Source organism: Pseudorasbora parva, chromosome 12, assembly GCF_024679245.1.
Source record: "Pseudorasbora parva isolate DD20220531a chromosome 12, ASM2467924v1, whole genome shotgun sequence".
NCBI lineage: Eukaryota > Metazoa > Chordata > Actinopteri > Cypriniformes > Gobionidae > Pseudorasbora > Pseudorasbora parva.
In genome coordinates this window covers 16,688,474-16,712,777 of record NC_090183.1, presented here as the reverse complement: position 1 = coordinate 16,712,777, position 24,304 = coordinate 16,688,474, and the positions used below count along the sequence as shown (strand labels likewise).

The window sequence follows — 24,304 nt, the reverse complement described above, 5'->3', positions numbered from 1 at the left end:
TAATGAATCAGTGTTTTTGAGTAAATGATTCAATGACTCACTCATAAAAACACTTAGGCATGATTTCACAGACAGGGTTTAGTTTAAGCCAGGAGTAGGCCTTGGTTTTATTAGAAAATCCAAGTAGCTTTTATTTTTAGAAAGAAAAATAAAGAAAAAACTTTACTCTTACAAAATAAAAGTTCCTTGGTGGGGTGTATGGATCCACAAAGAAACTTTAATAACCAAATAACATTTCTATTGCACAAAAAGGTTCTTTGTAGCAGAGAAAGGTTACTTAGACTACAAAATGGTTAGGGGAAAAAATGGTTATTTAAAGAGCCTCTCACAAAATGGTTCTTCTATGGTATCGCCATGAAACCCTTGTCTGGCTATCACCAGACCAAAAGTTACTTCAGTGATTTATTTCAGTGAATCACATTAAGCTTTGTATCAGTAGAAAATCGGTAGTATATTCAAATGATCCCAACGTGCTTTGCAGTATAATCCTGGGTAGTAAGACTCCTGTTGCTGGTATGCGTTGTGACTTGTTCAGCTCATGCTGTATTGAGCAGACATGTTCAGTTTTTAATTGTATTAGAGTGTGTTCTCTAACTGAATTTAATGATTTTATTACTATACCAATCAAAACGACGGTTGGGTGGTGTCACGGTGGGCAAGTGATGTAACCGGTGGGAGTGTCTTCATAGGAAGGTGAAGCAAGTGTATTCTGGGAGTAGTTGTCTTTCATCCATGAGCCAAAAAAAAAAAAAACATTTTCTGGCTTTTCTCATTCTAGAAGGCACCAACTTCTAAAATAGTTTTACATTTCTACTAAATGACCCAATAAATACACATAAATGAATTAATTCTTAAATTTAAATATATCTTCCCAGCGGTAAAGTACCCCTTTAAGACTTAACATTGGTCTAGGGAGTCTGCTCTGTATTTTCTACTGCACAAGAGGCGTGATCAATGGGCATAGTTCGAATGACTCTACTATACCAATAGTCTATACCAGGGGTCCCCATATTGCCCTGGGGGGCCGCTGTCCTGCAGAGTTTAGCTCCAACCCCAAACTCTGCAGGACCGAGTCTGGGGACCCCGGGTCCATACCGACATGTAATTGGATAGTCCTTCAACCAATCAGACCAATGATCCATCGCTTCTCTATCCGTCATTGTGCCAATCTAATGAAACCCCCCTTTTGGTTCTTTGTGGCCACTTTATTTTTGATGCACAATGTGCATCTTGAGACAAAATTGCAGTGACATATTTTAAGATGTCAGTGCAAGTTTATATCAGCTCAAACATGCATGACTAGGCTTAAGCCTTGCCTGTGAAACCAGGGGTTTGTGTTATTATGATAGAAAGGGTTCCTGTAAAGTCCCATTTATGTATTTGCAATGCTTCTATCCATAATCAGAGACAATCATAACAGTGATATAATCAGTAAAACCTAGTCACCACTCCTGTATAAAAAAGGAAATAAATAGCCAAATAGTTTCAAGCTGGAACTTGCAGCATTCTCCATCAGATGATTCACATTGCCAGATCCAGAAATATGATTGTATCAGATTTTATCATCGCTCAACTGACAATTTTTGGGGCTCTGACATTAGCTACTCCGAGTCAAAGTAGACTCCTCACATCAGCCAGGGATACACCCAATTTATCTCTTAACCTTTACGAGATGGTAGTTATGATCCATTCCAGTCATGTCTGCCAGAAATGCAACCAATTCTTTTTAGATATCTACTTCTGCAACTATAAAAATAAACATAATTTATATAAACACTAGCTATCTGTCTTTTGTTTTCCTTGTTTCCACCTTGGGATACACATTCTGACATAAATCAATTTCAGCTTTGCCAGACAGGGCATTTCATTTAACTACCTCTATCATTCACTCCTGTTAAGAGACGGAACAAATCAGAACAAAACCTACAAGCTAATCATCTCTGTAATTTAAACATTTTCCTTAAAGTTTAAACGTTGTCTTAGCAACATGTTAAATTACTTCTATTACCCATGCTATGACTATATCATATTTAGTATTTTGTGTTTTAATTCTGGTTTCTCTTAAGATTTCTTCCCTTTATTAAATAGTGTGTCTTTGCTATAGTCACCTTAAGCTTGCTGTTAAATATTAAGACATTTTTTCTCTAAAGCTACTTTTAAATAATATGGAATTTACAAAATGCTATACAAATAAAAACTATTTAAGCTTGTTATTTAATAACAATTTATTTGTCATTAGACATGGTTTGGAGCTCCTATAATGTGATCACACTATAATATAATAAAAACAGTAGAACTAAACAAGTGTCGTGTACAATACAATCTTGTTTGTGTCAAAAGTTGGTAACCTATGCAATACGGTCTCATTTGTTAACATTATTAACTAACAATAACTAACTAATACAAATGTTGTTAGTATTTATAAATCTTTGTTAATGTCAGTTAATAAAAATTCAGCTGTTCATTGTTTGGTTATGTTAGTTGTTAGTGCATTAAAGGGTTAATTCACCCAAAAATGAAACTGGAATGACATTAGGGTGAGTCATTAATGACATCACACCCGTAAGACCTCCGTTCATCTTCAGAACACAAAATATATTTTATATTTTAGTCCCAGAGCATAATGCAGTCTATGCCCACTTTACTGTCCATGTCCAGAAAGGTAATAAAAACATAATCAAAGTAGTTCATATGTGACATCAGTTAGTTAATTAGAATCTCTTGAAGCATCCAAAATACATTTTGGTCCAAAAATAACAAAAACTACGACTTTATTCAGCATTGTCTTCGCTTCCATGTTAAAAGTAAAGTGTGCATAGACTGCATGTGCTCTGGGACTAAAACATAAAATATCTTAAACTGTGCTCCGAAGATGAACGGTCTTACTGGTGTGGAACAACATTAGGGTGAGTCATTAATCAATTTCATTTTTGGGTGAACTAACCCTTTAACTAATGTTCACAAATACAGCTTTTCATTTTAATAATTAGTATTAACATTAAATCTGCAGTCCGTAACTTTTTTTGTGTTCAATATTTACAAAAATTATATAATAGGAATGTACACCATCATTTTCCAAACCGTGTTTTTGTCTTACCCTGAATTATGGTACATTTATAATAAGTATTTATATTTGGACTATATCAGGCCAGACTGGTAGGTACTGCTGCGGAGGAGCACAGTCCCTGCGTGATCCGCCATTGACATAAACAGAAAGAAGTAGCTCCGGCTGCAATGTTCTTCCACAAGATGCATGCAGTTCTGTTTATTAATCACTAGAGTACAAAAAGTTACGGACTGCAGCTTTAACTAAGATTAATAAATGCTGTAGACGTATTTTTTATTCTTCGATCATGTTGACTAAAGCAGCAGTAACTAATGAAACCTTATTGTAAAGTGTTACCAAAATTTCAATAAAAATTCTATACAAATGTTCACATTGAAAAAAACCTTGGCAGTTAATTAGCATAATATTTCCTTTATCAACAAAAATATTTCCAAAAGAACTAAAGCATTAAACTATGAATGTCACCAAGCATTGCACATAATTGAGCAACAGTGTGAATGCAGCCATTTCCCCTCACTGTTTGGAACATTGTCATCACTCCACGCTAGCTCCAATACAGGTTTTTCTATTTCCCGCTCCTGCTTACTGGTAAGCAGAACCCCACACTGGAAGTAAAACTCACCCTGTCAGCTTCCACTGGAAACCGTCTGATCATATATAATCATCGGCCTGGAACACTGCTTGGCCAATCAATTTACAGAACTAGAAATTCTGTGCAATAATAATTATTTAAACTTTAATATTTCACTGTAAATAACACTTCTGGCATCATGGTACTCTGGAGTTACAGAGTAAACCTATCAGATGCTAGAAAGCCAAACTTGTCATGTTTGGCTTCCAAACTTTACTCATAAGCAGTGCCACCGCTCCCACCACGCGCAGCGCGTAGGGCACCAAATACTGAGGGGGGCACCACGAGAATTCTCTCTCGGCACCCTTACATTTTATATTGGCATACCATCCCTACTGACCTCAATCATTATGTTTACTTTCCACAAATTGAATAATTAGATTATTCAGATTAAACCTATAATTAGGTTTAAGAAAAATAAAAAACCTACTGTGATTCCTAACAACTGGAAAAAGTTAAACTGAAAAAAACAAAACAAGGCTATTCATACTTAAAATAATAAAATGGTCTGATTTTGAAGTAACAGTTAAAGAAGACAATTCCTTTCATGTCTTGAGGCTGGCTCCATTATGTGCGGTTGTGCCGTCACTAGCTCCTGATGCCATGGGACTAAGTTCAGTGGCTATGGCTGCTTCTGAAGCCTCCTGCTCTGCTCCTTGATTGCGGTAATGGCACGTGATGACAAAGGCACTACAGCCCAGATAAATCACAGTCAGCAAAGTGAAGTAAAAGAAATAAACAAAAAACTGCAAGAGAAAGAGAAAGAGAAACAGAATCAGGCCAAAATCCTTCTGCATTATAATGTTACTGTAATTTCCTCTATTTTAGGGTTGTTGCGAAAGACCTATTTCGCAATACTTGGGTCACTCTTTAAAAAACTCTTCACACAATGACAACAAAAGCAGTCTATGTAGGCTAAACCGGATCATTTATATTTGCTTTGGCAAAAAATATATTCCGCAAAGACATCTTTCAAATGAAATGACAGACACAAACACCACTAAAACGTATGTACCTACAGGCCAATTTGCACATGCTTACATCCTCTTTTCAAAACTGTAATCGGGTTAGTTCACCCAAAAACGAAAATTCTGTCTTTTACTCACCCTTACGTCATTCCAAAACTGCAAGACTTTTGTTCATCTTCAAAACACAAATTAAGATATTTTTTATGAAATTATAGATTTCTGTCCCTCCATTGGCAATTTACACAATTATCACTTTGACGTTTCAAAAAGTTCAAAAAGAGGTTGTAAAACTAATCCATGTAAATTTAGTTTTGCACAAGAACCAATGAGGTTCATTCTCATGCGTTACACTGCATGTTTGAATTTCCAAAAGAACCAATGATGTCTGTTCTCGCGCGTCAACGCAAGCACGGCTGAGTTTTTTTCTATTCGCTGATCACTTTATATGTGAATAAAAAACTAAATCCAATCTGATTATCAAATAAAGTGATCGAGCCTTTTCATAAAATTTGTACTAAACTGCCCAATTTGTTTTACAATTTCTTTATGAACTTTTTGAAACGTAAAAGTGGTAGTTGAGTGGACTGTAAATGGAGGCACAGAAAGCTCTCAGATTTCAGTAAACATATCCATTATTTTGTGTTCCAAAGATGAACTAAAGTCTTACAGGTTTAAAACAACATGTGAGGGAGTAAATAATGGAACATTTCATTTTTGGGTGAACTAACCATTTAAAGGAACTGTATATAAGAAATGTATTTCAATTAATCAAAACAAAGTTTGTAGTGTTTTAGCATCTGGTCTATCTCTGCTCTAGTTACCACCGCTGCAGCTACAAACATCCCTTATGGATCCTGCAGCCTATCTGGCAACCTCGAGTCAAGGGGAGGGCGAGAGGGGATACACCGCTCTACAGTCATTTGAAAGTGATTGCAGTACCAGTTTTGACCACAATCTTACATACACTTCCTTTAAAAGTCCATTTAAAGTAGCTGAACCCTTAAACCAGTGTTAGCCTTTCATTTTTATTACATCTACACCATGTTCCAAATTATTATGCAAATTATCTCCTCCTCTGATTTTTATAATTAGTCAATACAAATGACAGTTTTTAATTTAATACTTCCATCAGTGAAAAACACTCTACAGCCTGTAAAACATTTAAATAAATATAAGTAAATAATGGTATTATATTACACTGTAGGGCCATGTAGCTAATAAGTAGCCTATATAACAAATATAAAATCAGAAAGATTTATCACATGCACAGACCAGTTATGTTTAGACTACTTAATCCTATTTTATTTATTTCCCCAGTTCTAACCTGGTTTCATTGCTGTGATATCTGAGAGGAAATTGATTTAATAGGACTGCTTAGCTAAATCAAATGTAAAAAAAAAAAAAAAGATAATAATTGCATCACAATAAGTGTATTGTGATTGTCACTAACATTTTAGTAACAACTGAGTTTTATTAGGTTTAGTGACAACATGTTACAGTGTTTACATTGTACATGGTACAATTTCTGGTAAGCTACGCTTTTTTATTTCAATTCAATTGAATTATTGTGATTTGATTTAATATTGACTCATTTGGATAAATATTAGGCACACAAGATGTATTTAATCTCTAGAAAAAGCATCTCACCTAATGCTGTAAACATACAGAGAGCCCTATCAGCTGGCAGTGTTATTTAAGGTTAAAAATAACTCAAATTACATATATGTTTTTTTCTAATAATAAAAAATGTATTTAATGATATAAATAAAAATATAATAAATACGCAATATGGTACACTACACATATTTAGCAAAATACTCTCTCTCTCTCTCTCTCTCTCTCTCTCTCTCTCTCTATATATATATATTTTAGGCAACTAATGTGCTATAGCCTATTATGGTCATTAAGGGCTTTCCTGAGGTAAATGTTATGTGACAATTGTTCTCCAGTTGTTTTATTGACCCCTTTGTTAGATTGATTGGTCAATATTATGTATGAGGAATATACATTTCGGTAAGTTGTAGGCTACTGTTTCTTTCAACATTGTTTATTCATGTTTATTTACTATTAGCTAGATGATCGGTCCACGTGCAGCTAGGGATCTGTCACGTAATATTTACAAGTGCCAAAACGGCATTTATTGTTTGAATTTCATAATAAAAGTGACAGAATCTGAGAGCTGAGATTATTTTATCATCATAAGTAACCTGCTCTGTCGGTCTCCGTGTCCTCTTTGCTTTGCGATTTTTCTATGCGTGAGAAAATGTAGGCTATGTGTGGCGTGGGAGCGTGATAAGTGTCAATGCGTGTGTCTCACGGTGAATGCGTGAGAGTTGGCAGTTATGGATACAAGATTTTTTATATTTTTTATTAAGCTGTTCTTGTCTTTAATAAAATCTAAATTAGGCTAATAAAAGGGAAGAGTGCTCTTACGAATCACAACCGCTGATTTTGGATAACGTAATAGACTCTTTTTGCTGATGCTGAATCGTCTTTAGCATACAATACATTCATTACAAATGTAATTTTAAAGGTGCCCTAAATGAAAAATTTAATTAACCTTGCCATGGCGAAATAATAAGAGTTCAGTACATGGACATCACATACTATGAGTCTCAAACATCACTGCCTTCTACTTCATATGTAAATCTCGTGAATCCAAAGAATTTTTTTCTCCACAGAAAAAAAAAGTGCTTCTCAGTATAACGCCAACCGTGACGCAAGCGTTGGAGATCATTTATATGCACGCCCCCAACATTTGCATCTGTCCAAAGATGTTCATTGTCAGAGACGGAAATGGAGCGAATCATCAGGTACAAGCTACTCGCATGGACACACTTTATGTTCCAGGCTGTTCAGGAGACCTGAGGACTTGAATTCTACCCATCCCACAGATAAAAAAATGTCAACAGTCATGGTTAAAGTTTATAATCTGATACCACAACAATTTAATTTAAGATTGTTCGTTTGTTCGGCCCATTTCAAGCAAGCTTCGCTCAACGTCTTAAACTGAAGAAAGTGGCAACTATATTCCTGCAAGCAGTAAGTAGCGATTTATCCACTTATTGACTGTTTAAAGGTGCACTATGCAACTTTTCGTCCACTGGAGGGCGCCTATTCTAAATGGCTCGCGAGTACCGGGACTTTTATTATGACGGGACGGAACACAATCGCCGGGCGCCCACACTTCCGCTTTTTCCGATCAAGTAAAAACAGCTATTTTTATCATATCAGATACATTTAAGGGGCCAAGGGCTTCGGCCATCCGTCCACTCTCTTCCCTGAATTGAAATGAAGTAGTGGGCTGTACTTTCCTCACGTTGGCTGGTGGTTATGTTGCCCGCATACCGCCTCCCATGGCCGAGACTGGTATTACGATACCTGTCGGGCCGGGGCTAGTAATGCTACAGCGAATTAAGGTTGATATCTCTGCAGCACTATAACTTGACATTTTTTTAATGACATCATCACCCTTATTTCTTCTCATTCTTTTGATGCGTGTAGGTCATCTTGGGATATTTTTACCTCAATTTTTACACATGGCACCTTTAAACAATTTCTGATTAAATTGAAAGTTTCTTAGAGAGACAGCATTGTCTAGATAACGCAAGATGCTAGTACAGTAACAATAGGAAACCCGAAGTACCATTCCAAACTAAATAGTGTGTCTAATGACAAAGAGTAATATTATTTTATATTACAAAATACAACCGTAGATACTTTGCTTAGATCGTTCACTTGATCCTTCTAGCAAACGTCACCTTTTCCATCATATAAGTTAAAACGACAGTCATTTGACAGGGCTATTCATTTTGTTAAAATATAAGTTATATATTTATATTTTTGAGAACTGAAGTATGGTGTTTCCTGTTTTTGCCTATTTGTATTTCAGATTAGGCTACATTACAGTCACTGCGTAACGTTAGCTTACATTGTGACTAACGTTATATAAACATGCAATATCGTTGATGAAAAAAGAGAAGTCTAAAATGTAGACTGAATGAAAGCAAAACATCTCAAATGGATAAAATGTAGCTTACTTGGTGTTTTCAGAGCGTCCGTGCGCGAGAGCGTGCATATGGTTGCCAGATTGGACATTAGGGCTGTCAACGAATATTCTAAATTCGAATAATATATTTACAAAACAAATTTCGAAGGTGAAAATTAATGTTCGAATTAAAAAAAAAATAATACAAGGCAGAAAAATTCCCCCACCGCGGTAGTAGAGGCGTGGCTGTCTGCTTTACGAATGAGCGCGCGCCTGAGGGTTCAGGAACAGGTCACAGCAGGAGTCGCACTGTCACTGCTGAAAGTTGACGCGTCTTGCAGGGAAGATGGCAGAAAGTGCAGAGCCCAACTTGACCGCAGCAGAGAAAGAGATTTTAACTCCATAATCTAAAAAGCCATGTCTGGAAGTATGTTGGATTTGGGTCAGTGGGAGGTAAAATTGTTGAGCCGCGAGATAAAGTTATATGCAAGCTATGTAAGATACAGTAAGCAATACCATGCCTCATTTTATTTAACGTTAAATAGAAACATTACTAAAATGTAGGCTACTGTACTGACTGAAGAGATATTGCATGAATGCACTGCTTTCACTGGTGTGATTATTCACCATGTCAAGGAAAAAGCTCCGTGTTCAGCACAGCACAGCTCGCTCGGAGCGCTCAATATGCTGTAAAACTTCAATTAATATTAATAATATTTGTTTCAATCCCTGAATGAAGCCTGCTATATTTGGGCCAAGAGTCGCGAGTCTCGCGACCTTAAATTGCACAAAACTCTTGATCAGCACTCAAAGTTTGTTCATTTAAACCGTTATCCGAGTGCGAGAGAGTGAGTGTGAGTGTGAGTGTGAGTGTGAGTGTGAGTGTGAGTGTGAGTGTGAGTGTGTGTGTGTGTGGTCTGCGCTCTTGGTCATTAGTTAATTTATATATAATAATTATATAATTTATAATAACAATCTACTTGTTTTTGTGTAAGTAATACATTGTCAAATATGTATAAACTTAAATAGACAAACTATACAAGTAGTTAATGTCTCTTTGTATTAATTTGTCCTGTTATTGACGTAATGCGCGTCATTGACAAAATGCGCTCCCAGATGTTTGAATAGTTCGAATATTCATGTTTGTTTTAGAGGGAATATTCGAACGTCATTTTTGAGCAATTTTGACAGCCCTATTGGACATGTTTAGGTAAAAACCGGAGTGTATACGGATTTTTACGGGAGATACGGGAGATTTAATTCCTGAAATCTGGCAACCGCATGAACGCGAGCGCTCAAATGATCTGAAAACACCAAATAAACAAGTAAGCTGCATTTTAACAATCTCCATTTGAGATTTTTTGCTTAAAGTTTCATTTAGTCGGTCTGTGTTCTGTCAGGACGGTCAGGACTCACAAGCTGCTTTACTGAACTGCTGTGAGCTGTCACAGCAGTTCAGAGCAGAGCACAACATTAATATTCATGACCCTTCCAAATAAGGCAAAAACAGAGCATTACACCCTAGTGACAATTCATAGGGTTGTAAATGGACCTGTAAAACTGTATCTGGACAATTTATTGATCCGCCCATGCGCGGGTCATATGCCATTTGCACAGAAAAAGAATGTGGGACATGAGCAGGAAAGAGGGTTATGTTTTCTCCTGATGTTCCAAAACTGACACTATGTTTTTAAATTAAATTTTAATTTACCTTCCACAGGGTCAAGAACTTTAGGCCATTTTTTTGTTTGATTATGCGGTGCAAGAGATTTTTTTCTTAGTTTTTCTGTCAATTAAGAATTTTACACACCTGAGAATGAACATTCAAAGCCAATCCCCTCTTATCTGCCACAATGATAATGATGAATGTCTTCAGGATTGTTCCAAGAAAAGTGTTTACTCCAAACACTAAAGCACACAATTCTTTAGTGAGAGCGGAAGCAATCTGGAAACTGAGAGAAAAAACACTAAATTATTATTTACGGAGAGATTGCAGAGAACAGACATCTGGCTAATTGTATAAAAAAAAAAATAATAATAATTTTAATTTTGTTTATTTTCTTTAAATGGTTTAATTTCCTTAGTGTTTTTCTTTTAGCTTCATCAAAAGCTCCTTATGTGGTAAACTACAACAAACATCAAGTGGTTGCTCTCTGTGAAATAAATGTTTTTACAGGTGCATACAACTCATATCCTCCTTTTAAAACAGACACATCAAAACATTATATCCAATATGTGTCATTGCCTTTAAAACATAAAACGCATGAAAAAATATTTTAAATACATTTAATAAAAATTAATAGGTTTATATCACTCACATGGCAATAGGCACCAGGAACTGGTAGAAGCCTCTGAACAGGGCATATGAAACATAGCAAACCCAGATATCACCTGTGAGGCCCATGAGAAGCAGTAGACCGGCCTGTGCCGCAGTGATCAATCCAATCACCAGTTCAGACCAAAGATTCCATCGAATTTTCACATAGCCTGCTGCAAATGATGTGATTGCACCTATGGAGCACATGAAATGAGATTGAACTGCATGCTGATTAACAGTGTCCAAATTTGACTTCTTGAGTTTCATTTACACCATAGGATCTTCATTTCTGGTCCTGGAGAGATGCTTTCCTGCAGAGTATAGCTCCAACTCTGATTAAATGCACCTGAATCAACTAAAAATTCTGCAGGGAAGTGGCTTTCCAGCACCAGGAATAAGGATGGTTTACGTTTTGTTTTTTTTGTTTTTGCCAAGCACGTGTCACACCCAAGCTCAAAGGTTGAGGAACATGAACTTTGCTTTTAATAACCCATCATGTATGAAGTAAACCTCTATTAGGATTTTGATTCATGCGAAGATCAAACATCAAGATCCAGTAAAAAAATAATAATAATAACATTTAAAAAAAATACAGTGTAGGTCCCAATGACTGGTCAAATGCATTGGAAGTCCGAATGAGCCAGATTGAAACTTTTGCCAGTACAAATAAACAGATAATTAGGATGACCAATAAACGGCCATTATTATAAATCCATAGTATGTTGTTTTTTATAAAAGAGAGAATTAAAACTGTAGTTTGTCTGCTAATGTGGTTTAATTATTGCTTAATGCAATTAAAAACACATAGGGTGTGCTCAATCAGCTCCCTAGTTCAGTAGTCAGGGCACTGATCAGGGAGTCAGCCCATTGACTTATGTCCTGATCAGTGCCCTGACTACTGAACTAGGGAGCTGATTGAGACACACCCATAGTTTATTGCACTTTAAGAAATAAACTTATGTTATGCTACTATGCATAATGTTATCATTATACTCACACAGCAAGTCACTCTGACTTGCCCTCTTTAAAAAAAACACAGAAATCCTAAAGTGGAATAAAACAGAAATAGCCACATATCTTTGATTCTGTGACATATATCCCATTTTTTCAATGGATTACCAAAAAAAAAAAAAAAAAAAAAAAAAAAAAAAAAAAAAAAAACACACTGTATGGGGACTTGTACAGGGATGGATGGGTTCTATACACCGGTTGTTAATTGGATGAAGGCAGATCTGAATCCGAACTTGCAATCTAGACGAAAGGATTGGAGAAGTATGCCATATAATCAGAAGGAATTCTGCCAGAAAGGAAGGCTTTTACCAGAAGATCCAGTTATGATGACATTTTTAGTTAAAATGAACACACCAAACGCATTCATGGATGAACTGTTCACAATAAGATCAATAAAATGGATTAAGAAGAAACAGATATTTAATTTCATGCAGACTGTTTTTAAAGTGCCCCTTTAAAATGCTATTTTAACGCATTCTAATTCAGTTTTGGAGATCTCCAACAACAGGTTCAATCTCTCATAATATACTTTGCATACCAACCCAATGTTCAATGATTTTCAAACGACTCGATGGATGAATCAGTCTCTCTAAATCCCTCTTTTCCGCAAACTTACTCTGCTCTGATTGGTCAAAAGGCCCAGTCTGTTATGGTTGGTCTACCGCGTACAGCACATATTTCAGAAACAAACGGCCATTACCATAACTGAGCTCCAGCTCCGTCCTTCCTAAAGCTCAGACATTGGACACACAGTGCGCGCACTTACACACTGCGCGCAAATAGGTGGACAGGCAATACGCTAATGTTTCGTCTTTATGTCACAATGAAACAGCTTGCGATTTGTTTGAAATATGACCTTACATTTGAGAGACAATAACTTTATATACTGTGCACTTTCAGATTTAAAACTTTGCAGGATGTTTTCATTCACTTAGAATGATGTTACAACCTTCCTATTTTTATTCAAAGGTTTTCAACCTTTGTTTATGAGCATTGCCGTAAGTGGTGTCCACTCTGAAACGAATCAACAGTTGGTAAGCAAAACCCTTGCCAACAAACTGTTTATGATTTGCTTGAAGGGACATTCACCCTTAAACCCGCCCATCAACTAAACCATACATGTTTGGAGCAACTTAAGGGTGAGTCAATTATGACAATTTTCTTTATTGGATGAACTATCCCTTTAAATCAGAGTGGATGCTACTTATGCCTAGTTCAGACTGCACAATTTTCAAACTGCAAGGTTCACTGCTTTTTTCACACTGCATGACTAATCTGGGGTAGCATTCAGTCACTGCTTTGTTCAAACCGCACAATGGCTTGGTGACAGAGGGGTTCACACTACATGACTGTACAGGAGGAAGAATCACCGACAACTCACTCTCTCTGGTGTGCAAATTATAGCTGTGTTTCATTTAATTTAATTTTGAAGGCTGCGTCCTCAGGATGACATATCCTGTGAAGGATGCAGTATACGGAGTGTCCTTAATCAGAATTAAACGAGACGCCCTTTGTAGGACACACAGGCAGGAAGTATCACATTGCTACGCCAATACGTTCAGCCTTGTTGCGCTCTCACACCAGTTATATGAATGAAAAATGATTTATAACTTCAAAATGACTATCAAATGTTTCTTGCCTTGACAGCAATGTACTGTTCTAAACGTTTAAAAAGCACTAAACACTTGTAATCCAGTTTACCACTACTATCTGTTTGAGGTAATAGAACTTAAAAAACAAAAACAAGCTTGAAACTACTTATATTTAAACACCACATCTACGCTTGTATGTATATCTGGTGGTGGTGACATTTTTTCAAATAATATAAAAAAATATATATGATGGTTGTCCATGGCGACGCAAAGAATTGTCAGCGAAGGATACACCTCATGCACACTCCGAATTCCTGTGAAAGAAGGGCGCACTCGATGGTCGCATTTGGAATGTCCTACTTACTTTTTTGAAATGAGACGGCCTTATGATGCATGCAGCCTTGGAATGCAACCTCCGGAGGACGCAGCCTTCTGAAATGAGACAGCTTACGTTTCCCAATTACACGTGCGATGTGAAAAGTAAACCAGAATTCTCGCACGAGACTTGGAACTGTTATTAAAAAATGATAAACTGCACAATGTTTGCGCTCCAAAATGTCTTTGCGCTGATTTGTGGAGAAAAAGAAAAAAATATTATGGCGGAGGAAATTGTTGGAGAGACAGAGGGGGCAAGGATTGTGTTCTGCAAAGAGAGTTTGAGGTAAATAGATAATTTTGCAATGTGCTGCTGCGGCTTTACGTGAAAATGTTTGGGCTTTGTTTCCGTTTCATAGAATTGAAAATGTATCTTAAGATACTGATATTCTGGTTTATAATTCCTCCCTGAACCTCCCGCTGCCCTGTATCTCACGCTCTCATTGGCTGTCGGTCATCACCGATGTCATTTTCAGTCAGAACACATTTCACACAGTAGGAGTTCTGGAGACAGGTCCAGATATTTAGTATGCTAAATATTTTTCGGGCATTGGCGACTCGTCTGCGATTCTTTCAGATCGCGTCTTCGATCATTCACACTGCGTAACTGTCACTCGCCTGCACCAGCACTGATTTGCCTATGATTTCGGGCATTTGTCTGCGTCTCTGCGATATTGCAAAAACCTGTCGATGAGTTGAAATCGGGGCTAAAATCGGGCAGTGTGAACTCTGCATTACTAAAAAACTGATTCTGTGGTTAAGTTAACAAATAAAGCAACTACAGCAAGATATAATCCATCTTACCTAATAATGTAGAGGCAGCCTCAACCGCTCCATTGTAGACATGCTTGTTTTCTGTAGCAGGGTAGACTTTATTCCATAGGATGTGCACATAAAACACAACTAAATAGTAACCAGTTGAGTTGAAAACCCACCACAAGCTCCAAAGCCTTAAACTAGGTACTCTCACAACATTCTTTAACTCCTTCAGCATCTGAATAAACACTGAATTTGCCAAAGAAAGGGATTTGTGGTTACTGCCCAGTGCTCTGCCATCCTTCTCCTCAGGCTTCATTCTGGCCAATTCCGACTGAGCTGCTTCCTTCCTCTCCTCCTCTAGGCGGGCTTTGTTGAAAAACAGGCTACGCTTGGGCCATGGCAAGCAGAAGGACAAAAGTAGTCCAAAAGTGACAAATCCCAGAGAGACAGCACTTAACATCGTATACGATACTTCCCCTAGTGACACACAAATCTGACCCAGCACAGAGCTTGTGAAGACTCCCATGAGCACAGATGAGCGAGAGTAGCTGGCTACACGTTGGTAAACGGTTGCTGGTACTAGCGAGAATATGTAGGAGGAGTACGCCACACGGGCAGCCATGGTGATGCCATAAAAGAACTCCATAAACTGCATCTCCAGCAACGAGTTGCCCAAAAGCAGCAAGAGCCAAATGGAAACATGACTCAAGCTCTGAAGGATCAGCACAGGTTTGTAGCGAAGGTAATCTGTCAGAAGAAACACAGGCACCAGCACGGCCATATAGGAATATGAGAGGACTGGGTTGATTTCATTGGTAACCTGGGAAGAACACAGAAAGTCATCGTTATATCTGATATGGGGTAGAGGGAAAGCAGGGATAATTGTAATATTTGTATGTAACATCAATCACAACATAATAGACAATGCACTTACCTCCACCACCAGAAATATAGTGTGAAACATCAGATTATAAATACGCATGATTATGAATTCATGGGTATCCCAGATTATGAATACCCAATTGTTAAACCCAGGTAAAGCATGAACAGTGTGAAACACAGCCAAGGATTCCATTTATCAAGGGTTAAGAATGATTTGGGGTTAACTATTTCAAGGTGACAATATGCCATATGAAGGCTATTGCACATAGCATCCCACCATCCATTTGATAGTTATATTAACGTCTTTAACTCCAAGGACCCTAAAAAAGGGTCCAGAATGATGTCATCAAGTAGTATACACTTCAAATTTTAAATATCTGTGGAGGAGCTCTGTGGTAGAGGTTGACCGATTCATTGGTTTTGCCGGCACCGATAGATGATTTGCCGGTTATCTGCAAAAATCCATACCTATAGTTTTTCCGGGTTGCGTCCGTTGCTGGAGCGGCTGAGAATGGTGCGCTATCATTATACAGTAAAAGAGCGGTAAGAAGGGTCTGCTGGCATTATATAGGATGAGAGCAGCCTCTTGAAGCCAAATAACAACTATCACTGACGCCTCATGTTGTTTATATTAACATGTGAGGATGCGTAGTGCACAGTGCACACTGACACATCAGATGCGTGTTTAAAACACAGACCGCGAAACAGTATGAATACAGAACACTTCAGTACATGTTGTCATTTGGCAAATCATTATAAAGTAATTAATTTGTTGCCTTGATGCTGCATTAGCTGGGAAAGAACAGTATGTACTTTGTCATCGAGACTGAGAGGACACTAACATTAGCAGTACCTCAAGCAGTTAAAAATATGTTAAAAAAAAAAAAAAAAAAAAAAAAAAAAAAAAAAAAATAGTTATGTGAGAAGGCAAACTACATTTTCATGCAGCTGACAGAAATAAACAAATCAGAAATGCATTTGATTTCAATACATATTTAGTTTTTTGTTATTTTAGCAGACTGTTTAAATTGTATGAAATAACACTTTACAATATCATTTGTAAAAGGGTTAGTTCACCCAAAAATGAAGTTTCTTTCATTAATGACCCACCCCAATGTCGTTCCACACCCGTAAGACCTTCGTCCATCCTCAGAACACAGTTTAAGATATTTTAGATTAAGTGTATGCCCACTTGCTGTCCACGTCCAGAAGGTAATGAAAACATTATCAAAGTAGTCAATATGTGACATCAGTTGGTAAGTTAGACTCTTTTGAAGCGTTGACAATACATTTTGGTCCAAAAATTAAAAAAAAATATTCAGCATTGTCTTCTCTTCTGCTTTTTTTTTCAAACCTCAAATAAAGAATCAAACGTCGCGAATCAGCATATTGATTTGTGATTCATATCGCCAATGTCACGTGATTTCAGCAGTTTGCCAGTTTGACACGAGAGCCGAATCTTGAATCATGACCGTTTGATTCTTTATTTGAGGAACACGGAAGAGAAGACAATGCTGAATAAAGTCGTATTTTTTGTTATTTTTGGACCCAAATGTATTGTCGACGCTTCAAAAGAGTCTAACTAACCAACTGATGTCACATATCGACAACTTTGATGATGTTTTCATTACCTTCTGGACGTGGACAGCAAGTGGGCATACACTTACATTCAAAGGACAGAAAGGCCTCGGACTAAATCTAAAATATCTTACATTGTGTTCCGAGGATGAACAGAGGTCTTACGGGTGTGGAACGACATTGGGGTGAGTCAATGAAAGAAATTTCATTTTTGGGTGAACTAACCCTTTAAGTAAGGTTCATAAATACTGTAGAAGTATTATTCATTGTTAGTTTTATCTGTTAACATTAGTTAATGTACTGGTCAAGGTACACTTGTATTGCTCAAATATTAATACATGCTGTTGATGCTGTAAAATGTATATTGCATGATGCATTTAGTTCATGCACGCTAGTTAAGCGAATATATCCTTGTAAACAAATGGGACTTGCAGTCTGTTATCAATGATATTTACATACATGTTTCTAGGTTATAGATAAAGAAACATCTGTTTATAATATTTTAATGTTTAAAATATTTTATGTTAAAAAAAAAATTGTTAGAACTTCTCATTTTAATATAAAAACACGTTTTACTCACATGGTGTGTTGCACCATTCGTGTCGGATCCAAATCCAGTATCGACCGGAGATTTGTTTACAAACGAGAAAACCACTGTCTTCCCCATGTGAGCTGGAACTTCATTAAAAATAAAGTTCAACCACTCATTCCTAATATTAGGATCCGAAGGAAGCTTATGCAGCGACTGTGTTCTTTCACAACCTTTCTTTGACTAACAAGGAAGTTCTCAGCTCTGAAACTTATAGGATATTCTCATATTACCATGACATTTTATATATCAAAAGCTCAAGGAAAAGTTGATTCCTCAATTCATCACCCCTTTAATTCTCAGAAATTCACTGTTCAAAAATCTCAAAACTCTATTTGAGCTTGATTTTGTTCAAATGTTAATAATATGATGACACGTACAAGTGTGAGACCAATGACCATAAATAAAAAGTAGATTATTGTGTAGGTTATTTATTATTTGCTCTTTAGCAAATTTTGAACTTGAAACTGTGCTGCGTTTATTTCTGATAATTTGGCATGCTGTTTTCATATTCAATACGATTTGGCCACCCTGTTTTATGAAGGCACACCCATCTGAACATTTCTGGCCTTTCCCCTGGTCTTATGTATCTATCTACAGATATGTAACAGTATGGCCCATCCCAAATGGCACCCTAAACACTAGCAGTATTCCTATAAGTTCGCAGTATCACAAATAAGTGCTACTTTAGTCCTGTCCCAAACGGCACCCTAAACCCTTCCGGTATTTATTTGCTTTCATGATTTAATGCCGTTTTACCAGTCGGAAAGAATTATGATGTGGTAGCTATTGTAACCACAAGACAATAAGTGCATATGAAGTGTGCGATTTGAGACAAGGCCTTTGTCACTATTAAAGCCCACCCTTTATAATCTAGAGACGTGCCTAGTGTTTGAGGATGTTTTGTATTTAATATCATTAGTATTTATTTTCATATAAAAATAAAATAATTCACAATATGGAGCATTTTCATTTTGGTTACAATTATTGCTTACCACTATTACAATTGTACACCATAAATTTAACATCAGCCTTTGTGTACTTCTAGTTTGATTGTATTCAACTCGATTAAGTTACAAAGTTCGCTGACATGGGTAATGACTGCCAAGTTGTGGAAAAGCTTCAAAACGGCAGGCTAAATATTTACTGAGCACAAAATGACAAAAATCAAAATGAGTGATGCCTACTCTGCCTAATGCATAACTTAGACATGGATTTTGTTACCTTACCAACAGACTGAAAAAAATGTCAATTTTTCAGATACGAAATACATTTTAAAACGTGTGAAAGAACTTGTGCTAAACAGAAGTGTCTTAATCCATGTCATGGACACTAGACTATAAACAAATGAAAACTGGCACTGGGTCTATTTTGCAGTGGAAAATTCCCATACAGATATACTCTGCATGTGGTTGAGTAATTTTATGGCTTTTGCCAAAACAATGGCATTCTGTACTACTGAGCAGAGCCTTATACGTTCAGTAGTGCAGTGCGGGCAAATTAATTTTGTAATTCAGGATTTAGAAGCGTGGTAACACTTTACAATAATGTTTCATTAGTTAACTACATTAGTTAACATTACCCAAGAATGGACAATACTTCTTAAGCATTTAACAATCTTTTTTAAATGTTAATTTCAACATTTACTAATACATTGTTAAAATCAAATTGTGTTGTATTTGTTAACATCAGTTAATGCCCCGTGAACAAACAGCTTTATTTTTATAAACTAATGTCATGAACTAACCATGAGCAATACATTTGTTATTATTTGTTAATGTAAGTGAATACTACAAATGAGAACATATTGTGAAGAATAAATAATGAAAAAATTATCTTATGGTTAATAACTTCAATGAGTCTGGAAGAGTTCAGTACTTCCTCAAAGCAAATCTGACCCACTCTGGAGGAATGTGAACTATGACCACATTCACATGGCTTTTCAAAACGCAGCAGCTGTGCCAGAGTTTTAAGACCAAGTTACACATCATGACTGAGTATTGACTAGCTATTGCCAATGAAATAAATACATACTGTAGTATGTAAACAGTTTCTCAAGTTTCGGTGTTTACAAAATTGAAAACAAACCAAAACCGTTTGCCAGTATTTATTTTATTTTTTTTCAGATTAAATAAAGTCATTCAAACTATTTTATATTAAATGTTTTTTTTGTTTATGTTTTTTTCACAAACCAGAAAATTATAACTTATAATAACTTATAAAATTTTAAGAAAAATAGCAACACACCTGTTCTCTGGTGAAATTCTTTTCTGTACTGAGCAGGTATGGTGTGATAAACGGCTCTCCGGGCTTCAGCTGCACCATGAATCCATAGAAACAAAGGTAAACCACGGACCATATCCAGGATCTGGTATTCTCCGCTTGGGCTTCCAGGTCTTCCTTGGATTCAAGGACGACTGACTCTGGAGCCACATTTTCCATAGAGTGTCCATTGCCACCAGTCCTCATATCATCCATACTATCCTCTGTCTTTTCATTGCTCACTTCCACCATGTTACAGCAATACTACTGATGCTGTAAAGCTGAATTATTTAAATGATGGTAAAAATGCAGAAGGAATGTTGATCCTCAAAGTTAATAACTGAAGGCTTAGCAGTTTAGCAGAGCTTGTAAACTGGTAACAACCAACCTGCACTAGCCAGGAAATCCTAAATGCGATGTGTTAAATAGTACTGAGGACACTCTCATAATGATAAAGCAATGTGTTAAACAGCTACAAGCTGACATTTTCTGTGTGTAAGCATTCACCTTTGCCCAGATTCTAGCGCCGTCAATGATTGAAAAGTTCTACCTAACTGGATGGCACATTGTGATTCTGTAAAGAAGCACAAAGAAAATTGTTAATTGATATTTATAATAAAATATATAGGAGCAAAAACAAGTGTTTCTATCTAGATTACTCTCGTGATTTTCATGTTCTTGTGTCTTTATTTAACTAACTTAAATAATATATTAACTTAACAATGTATTATATTGCCTACTAATATATGGACTGATACTATAATATACTAACTTAAACGATATCAATATATGTCTCTAGAAGACAGCATGAACAGGTAACGTTAATGTGTCAGTCAAAGGAATTTCCATACATGAGTTGTTGGCTCTAATGTAAGGAACTTACTGTAAACGTGATGTTGTTTGCACATAATCCCACTAAGGTTCAAGAATGGATCGAGCACTTCTGAAGTCGTGATTACGAGCTCATCGCATTCAAGTTTCGAAAAAGGAGGCGTTCATGTGCAATTGTCACCTAGGAACCTCGTATTTACACTGAGAGCACGTGAAAGCACCATTAAACTTGCCTGTTGTCAATTTAAATCACTTCGTGCTGAGGCTGACTGTGAACTAAAAATCTTTGCGGCTGAAAATATTATAGTCCAAGTTATTTAAAGGCAGAGCGCGACAGACTTTAATTTTTAATCCGAACGGGATGACCGCACGTACAAAATATGTCACTTGAGAAACGTTCGTTCAGTCTAAATTCCACGAGACGCAAGCATGCATGCAGTCTCGCGCTCAACAATGACCCAGACAGTCTGCGCATGCGCACCGGATGTTTATCTTAACTTGAACGAATCGTACTTTAGGATCGGACTGAGTCGGATCTTTTTAATGAACGCTTCATTCATTTAACATTTCGCAAAACTGGTCTAAATGGTTTGTTCTGAATCAATCAGATTAACTCACTAAATCGATAACTGCATCGTTTATGTCTCTGGAAAGTTGTATCCTAAATCACACTCTTATTTCTACCTAAATGCCTTTTTGTTAGTCTTATCAACGAGTCAAAACAGAGCTGTTCAATCATGATGTAAAATTATCTCTACTAATCCGGAAGGCTAATTTGCCTTGGGTGCTTTTCGGAATTTCGTATTTATTAACGTTTATCCACAACATAAATATATACAGTTATTCATCAAACATGAATTTTGGATAAATTTTGGAGGATTCTGCAGCTGTATAATGTATTACGATGCCTTGCCAAAGGAGGGCGCTCCAAGCGAGTGAGAGAAATGTGTTTACTAATCGACTGAGGTAAGACTATGCAAATGGACTCTCTGAATAAATAGGTTATCAATACTTAAAATATTTGGGAGATTTACAAATTATTTATTTGATATCTGTAAACACCCATGCTTTTCTGATTATTTATATTATTTATATCCCCTGGAACCTTGTTTTATTTTGTATTATCCCCTCTCTCTCTCTCTCTCTCTCTCTCTCTCTCTCTCTCTCTCTCTCTCTCTCTCTCTCTCTCTCGTAAATAAATGTTTAACACTTACGTGCATTTGTACGAAAGTGGTAATGGCTGAATAATAAAACAAAAGTGAGAAGGTCATTAAAGTTAGTTTGTGTTTATATAGAAACTATTTGACTTGTGAACAAAGGCGTAATCGAACATGTTTTATTTTGAAGTTAACGTACTTATTTGCATTTTTTTTCTCCGCCCAGACATTTTTTTTCACAACATTATATGCTGTAAGAAGCTTCCATTCATTACTTTCTTTCTTTTCCACAAAACAACAAATCCTGCATTAGCAGTCACATCGTTAACTTCTCAACTTCAAGTTCCAAGCAAGTTTTATTGTGCACATCTCTAAACGCTGCTCTCTCTCCATGAGAGGTTTATTTAGTTAGATGGTAATTCAAAATAACCTGGATTTTAATATAGTAAGTTAAGTCATAATCTGTTATCACTGTGTGGGTCTTTAATTAAAAGATTCTTTAATTCTTTAAAAGTTAACTACTATGCACTTAGATTAGATAGGACGATGATGAGAGATTTATTTTGAAACAAAGTCTTTAATAAAACCCACAAGGAAATACAACAGAAAGTATCATGCTAGCAAACACAACATTAACAAAACCTAACTGAACACTGAGAACACAGGAACTTAGAAGAAGGCAAATGAGGAAATAATAGCAAACACCTGTGATAATTAAATTAATCTCCATGACAACTAAATAGCGGGGAAACTAGACATAGAATATAAGGAAACTAACCAAAGCAAACTGAAGTCCATGAAAATGATTTTAACAGAGCATAACTATGGCAAATGTACTTATAGTTTGTGTTCTGTTCACACTTTTGCTGCAATTAATGTGGGTTATGGGTAGGGATGGGTATCGTTAAGGTTTTAACGGTACTCTTACCGATACTGCTTATCGGTCCGGTACTTTAACGGTATTCTTATCGGTACTTTTTGAGATTTTATATATAATTAAATATATAAGACATGAAAGCACAGCCAACACATGCAGTGCTTTCATTTCAGGAAGAATTCTAGTAATCAAATGTAAAATAACACTGTTCATCATAAATAGCCAAAATAATGCTTATTAAAGCTGAAGTTATTCATTCAAGAGCTGTGAGTGATTTTCTCTTTGCACTTGGTTGTTTAATTCGCAGTAATTCGTCAGCATGTTTATTTACACCGCTGCCTCTTTAAGACAGATGTGCAGATCTATAGGCGACTGATAATAGGCAGATGCACTACATTTTCTTCTGACTATATCCATAACAACTACGTCCATTTTAGACACAAACTGTGTTTTGTTTATAGGGGGGGTGAAACACTCAGTTTCAGTCAGTGTCATGTCAATCTTGAGTACCTATAGAGTAGCATTGCATCCTGCATATCTCCGAAAAGTCTTTATTTTTTTAATAATTATATAAGAAAGATGTGCTGTTCCGAGTCTTTCCGAAAAAAGCCGAGCGGGTGGGGGCGTATCGTGTGAGCGGAGCTAAAGAATGACGTGTGCGCGCCGCTGCTATTGTGTTGAGTCGAGTGCGTCGTAAAGCTGTGTCATCCCTAACAGCGGGAAAAACTTTATTCAAAATAAAAATATGGCTTTTAATCAGATACAGCCATACATCTATGATCCGGAATCAGACCCAGAGGCTGCAGTTGAACAGGAGCAGCAGCAAAAACGACTAGAGCAAGACGTCTCTATGTGGTACAAGTTATACACTAACTATATAATATGCTTAGCGACTTGTGTTATTTACATATTTATACTTGAATTATATCGTCGTATTTTTGTCTTTGAAGGTGTACATGTGGGAAGTGCAGTTGTGCATGTGTGTGTGTGTTTACGCGTGGTTTGTGTAGACAATTGTAACGTTAGTAAGCGGACTGGTTTTGCACGGCAGGCTAAGTTAGTGTTTACATAGAAAGACACGGAATAGTAGCGCATTTGAATGAAGAAGCGCGCTTATTTAGTTCAACATATTTCCCCACTCTTTGTGTATTGTTGTTTGGAGTGCTTTTACAATACACAAACATAAAGTTACACATATAGTGGCCAGCTAAACAAATGTACACGCACTACACATCGCATGCTCCATTGATCAATTAACTATACGTGATCATGTTTGGGCTACTTAATGAGCATAGGCAAAAACACAGACATTTGAAGCAGTCTAACTCACCGCCCGCGGTTCTAACGTTGGGACCTTTATCGTTGGGACTGCGCCATCATTCAGCATTAGGCGATTGGAAAATCCGGCGTCAAGCTGGTT

The 24,304-nt window shown here is 36.6% G+C and overlaps 2 protein-coding genes across 3 annotated transcripts in view; one reads left to right on the top strand and one right to left on the bottom strand.

Moving 5' to 3' along the window:
* Positions 1-3,458: 3,458 nt before the first annotated feature.
* Positions 3,459-21,275, bottom strand: slc19a1 (solute carrier family 19 member 1). Its single transcript, XM_067459355.1, has 6 exons — positions 20,903-21,275; positions 20,005-20,593; positions 14,754-15,528; positions 10,973-11,165; positions 10,465-10,606; positions 3,459-4,444 (listed from the first exon to the last, which is right to left on the bottom strand). Exons 2-6 carry the CDS (start codon positions 20,269-20,271, stop codon positions 4,244-4,246), a joined length of 1,578 nt encoding a protein of 525 aa, XP_067315456.1. The 5' UTR covers positions 20,272-20,593; positions 20,903-21,275; the 3' UTR covers positions 3,459-4,243.
* A 104-nt stretch (positions 21,276-21,379) lies between these two features.
* Positions 21,380-24,304, top strand: part of LOC137094087 (poly(rC)-binding protein 3) — a 61,504-nt gene continuing 58,579 nt past the window's right edge. For both annotated transcript variants that reach the window (XM_067459358.1, XM_067459356.1), the window contains exon 1: positions 21,380-21,816. The gene's annotated coding sequence lies outside the window, so the exon portion shown is untranslated. The remainder of the gene's footprint in view (positions 21,817-24,304) is intronic.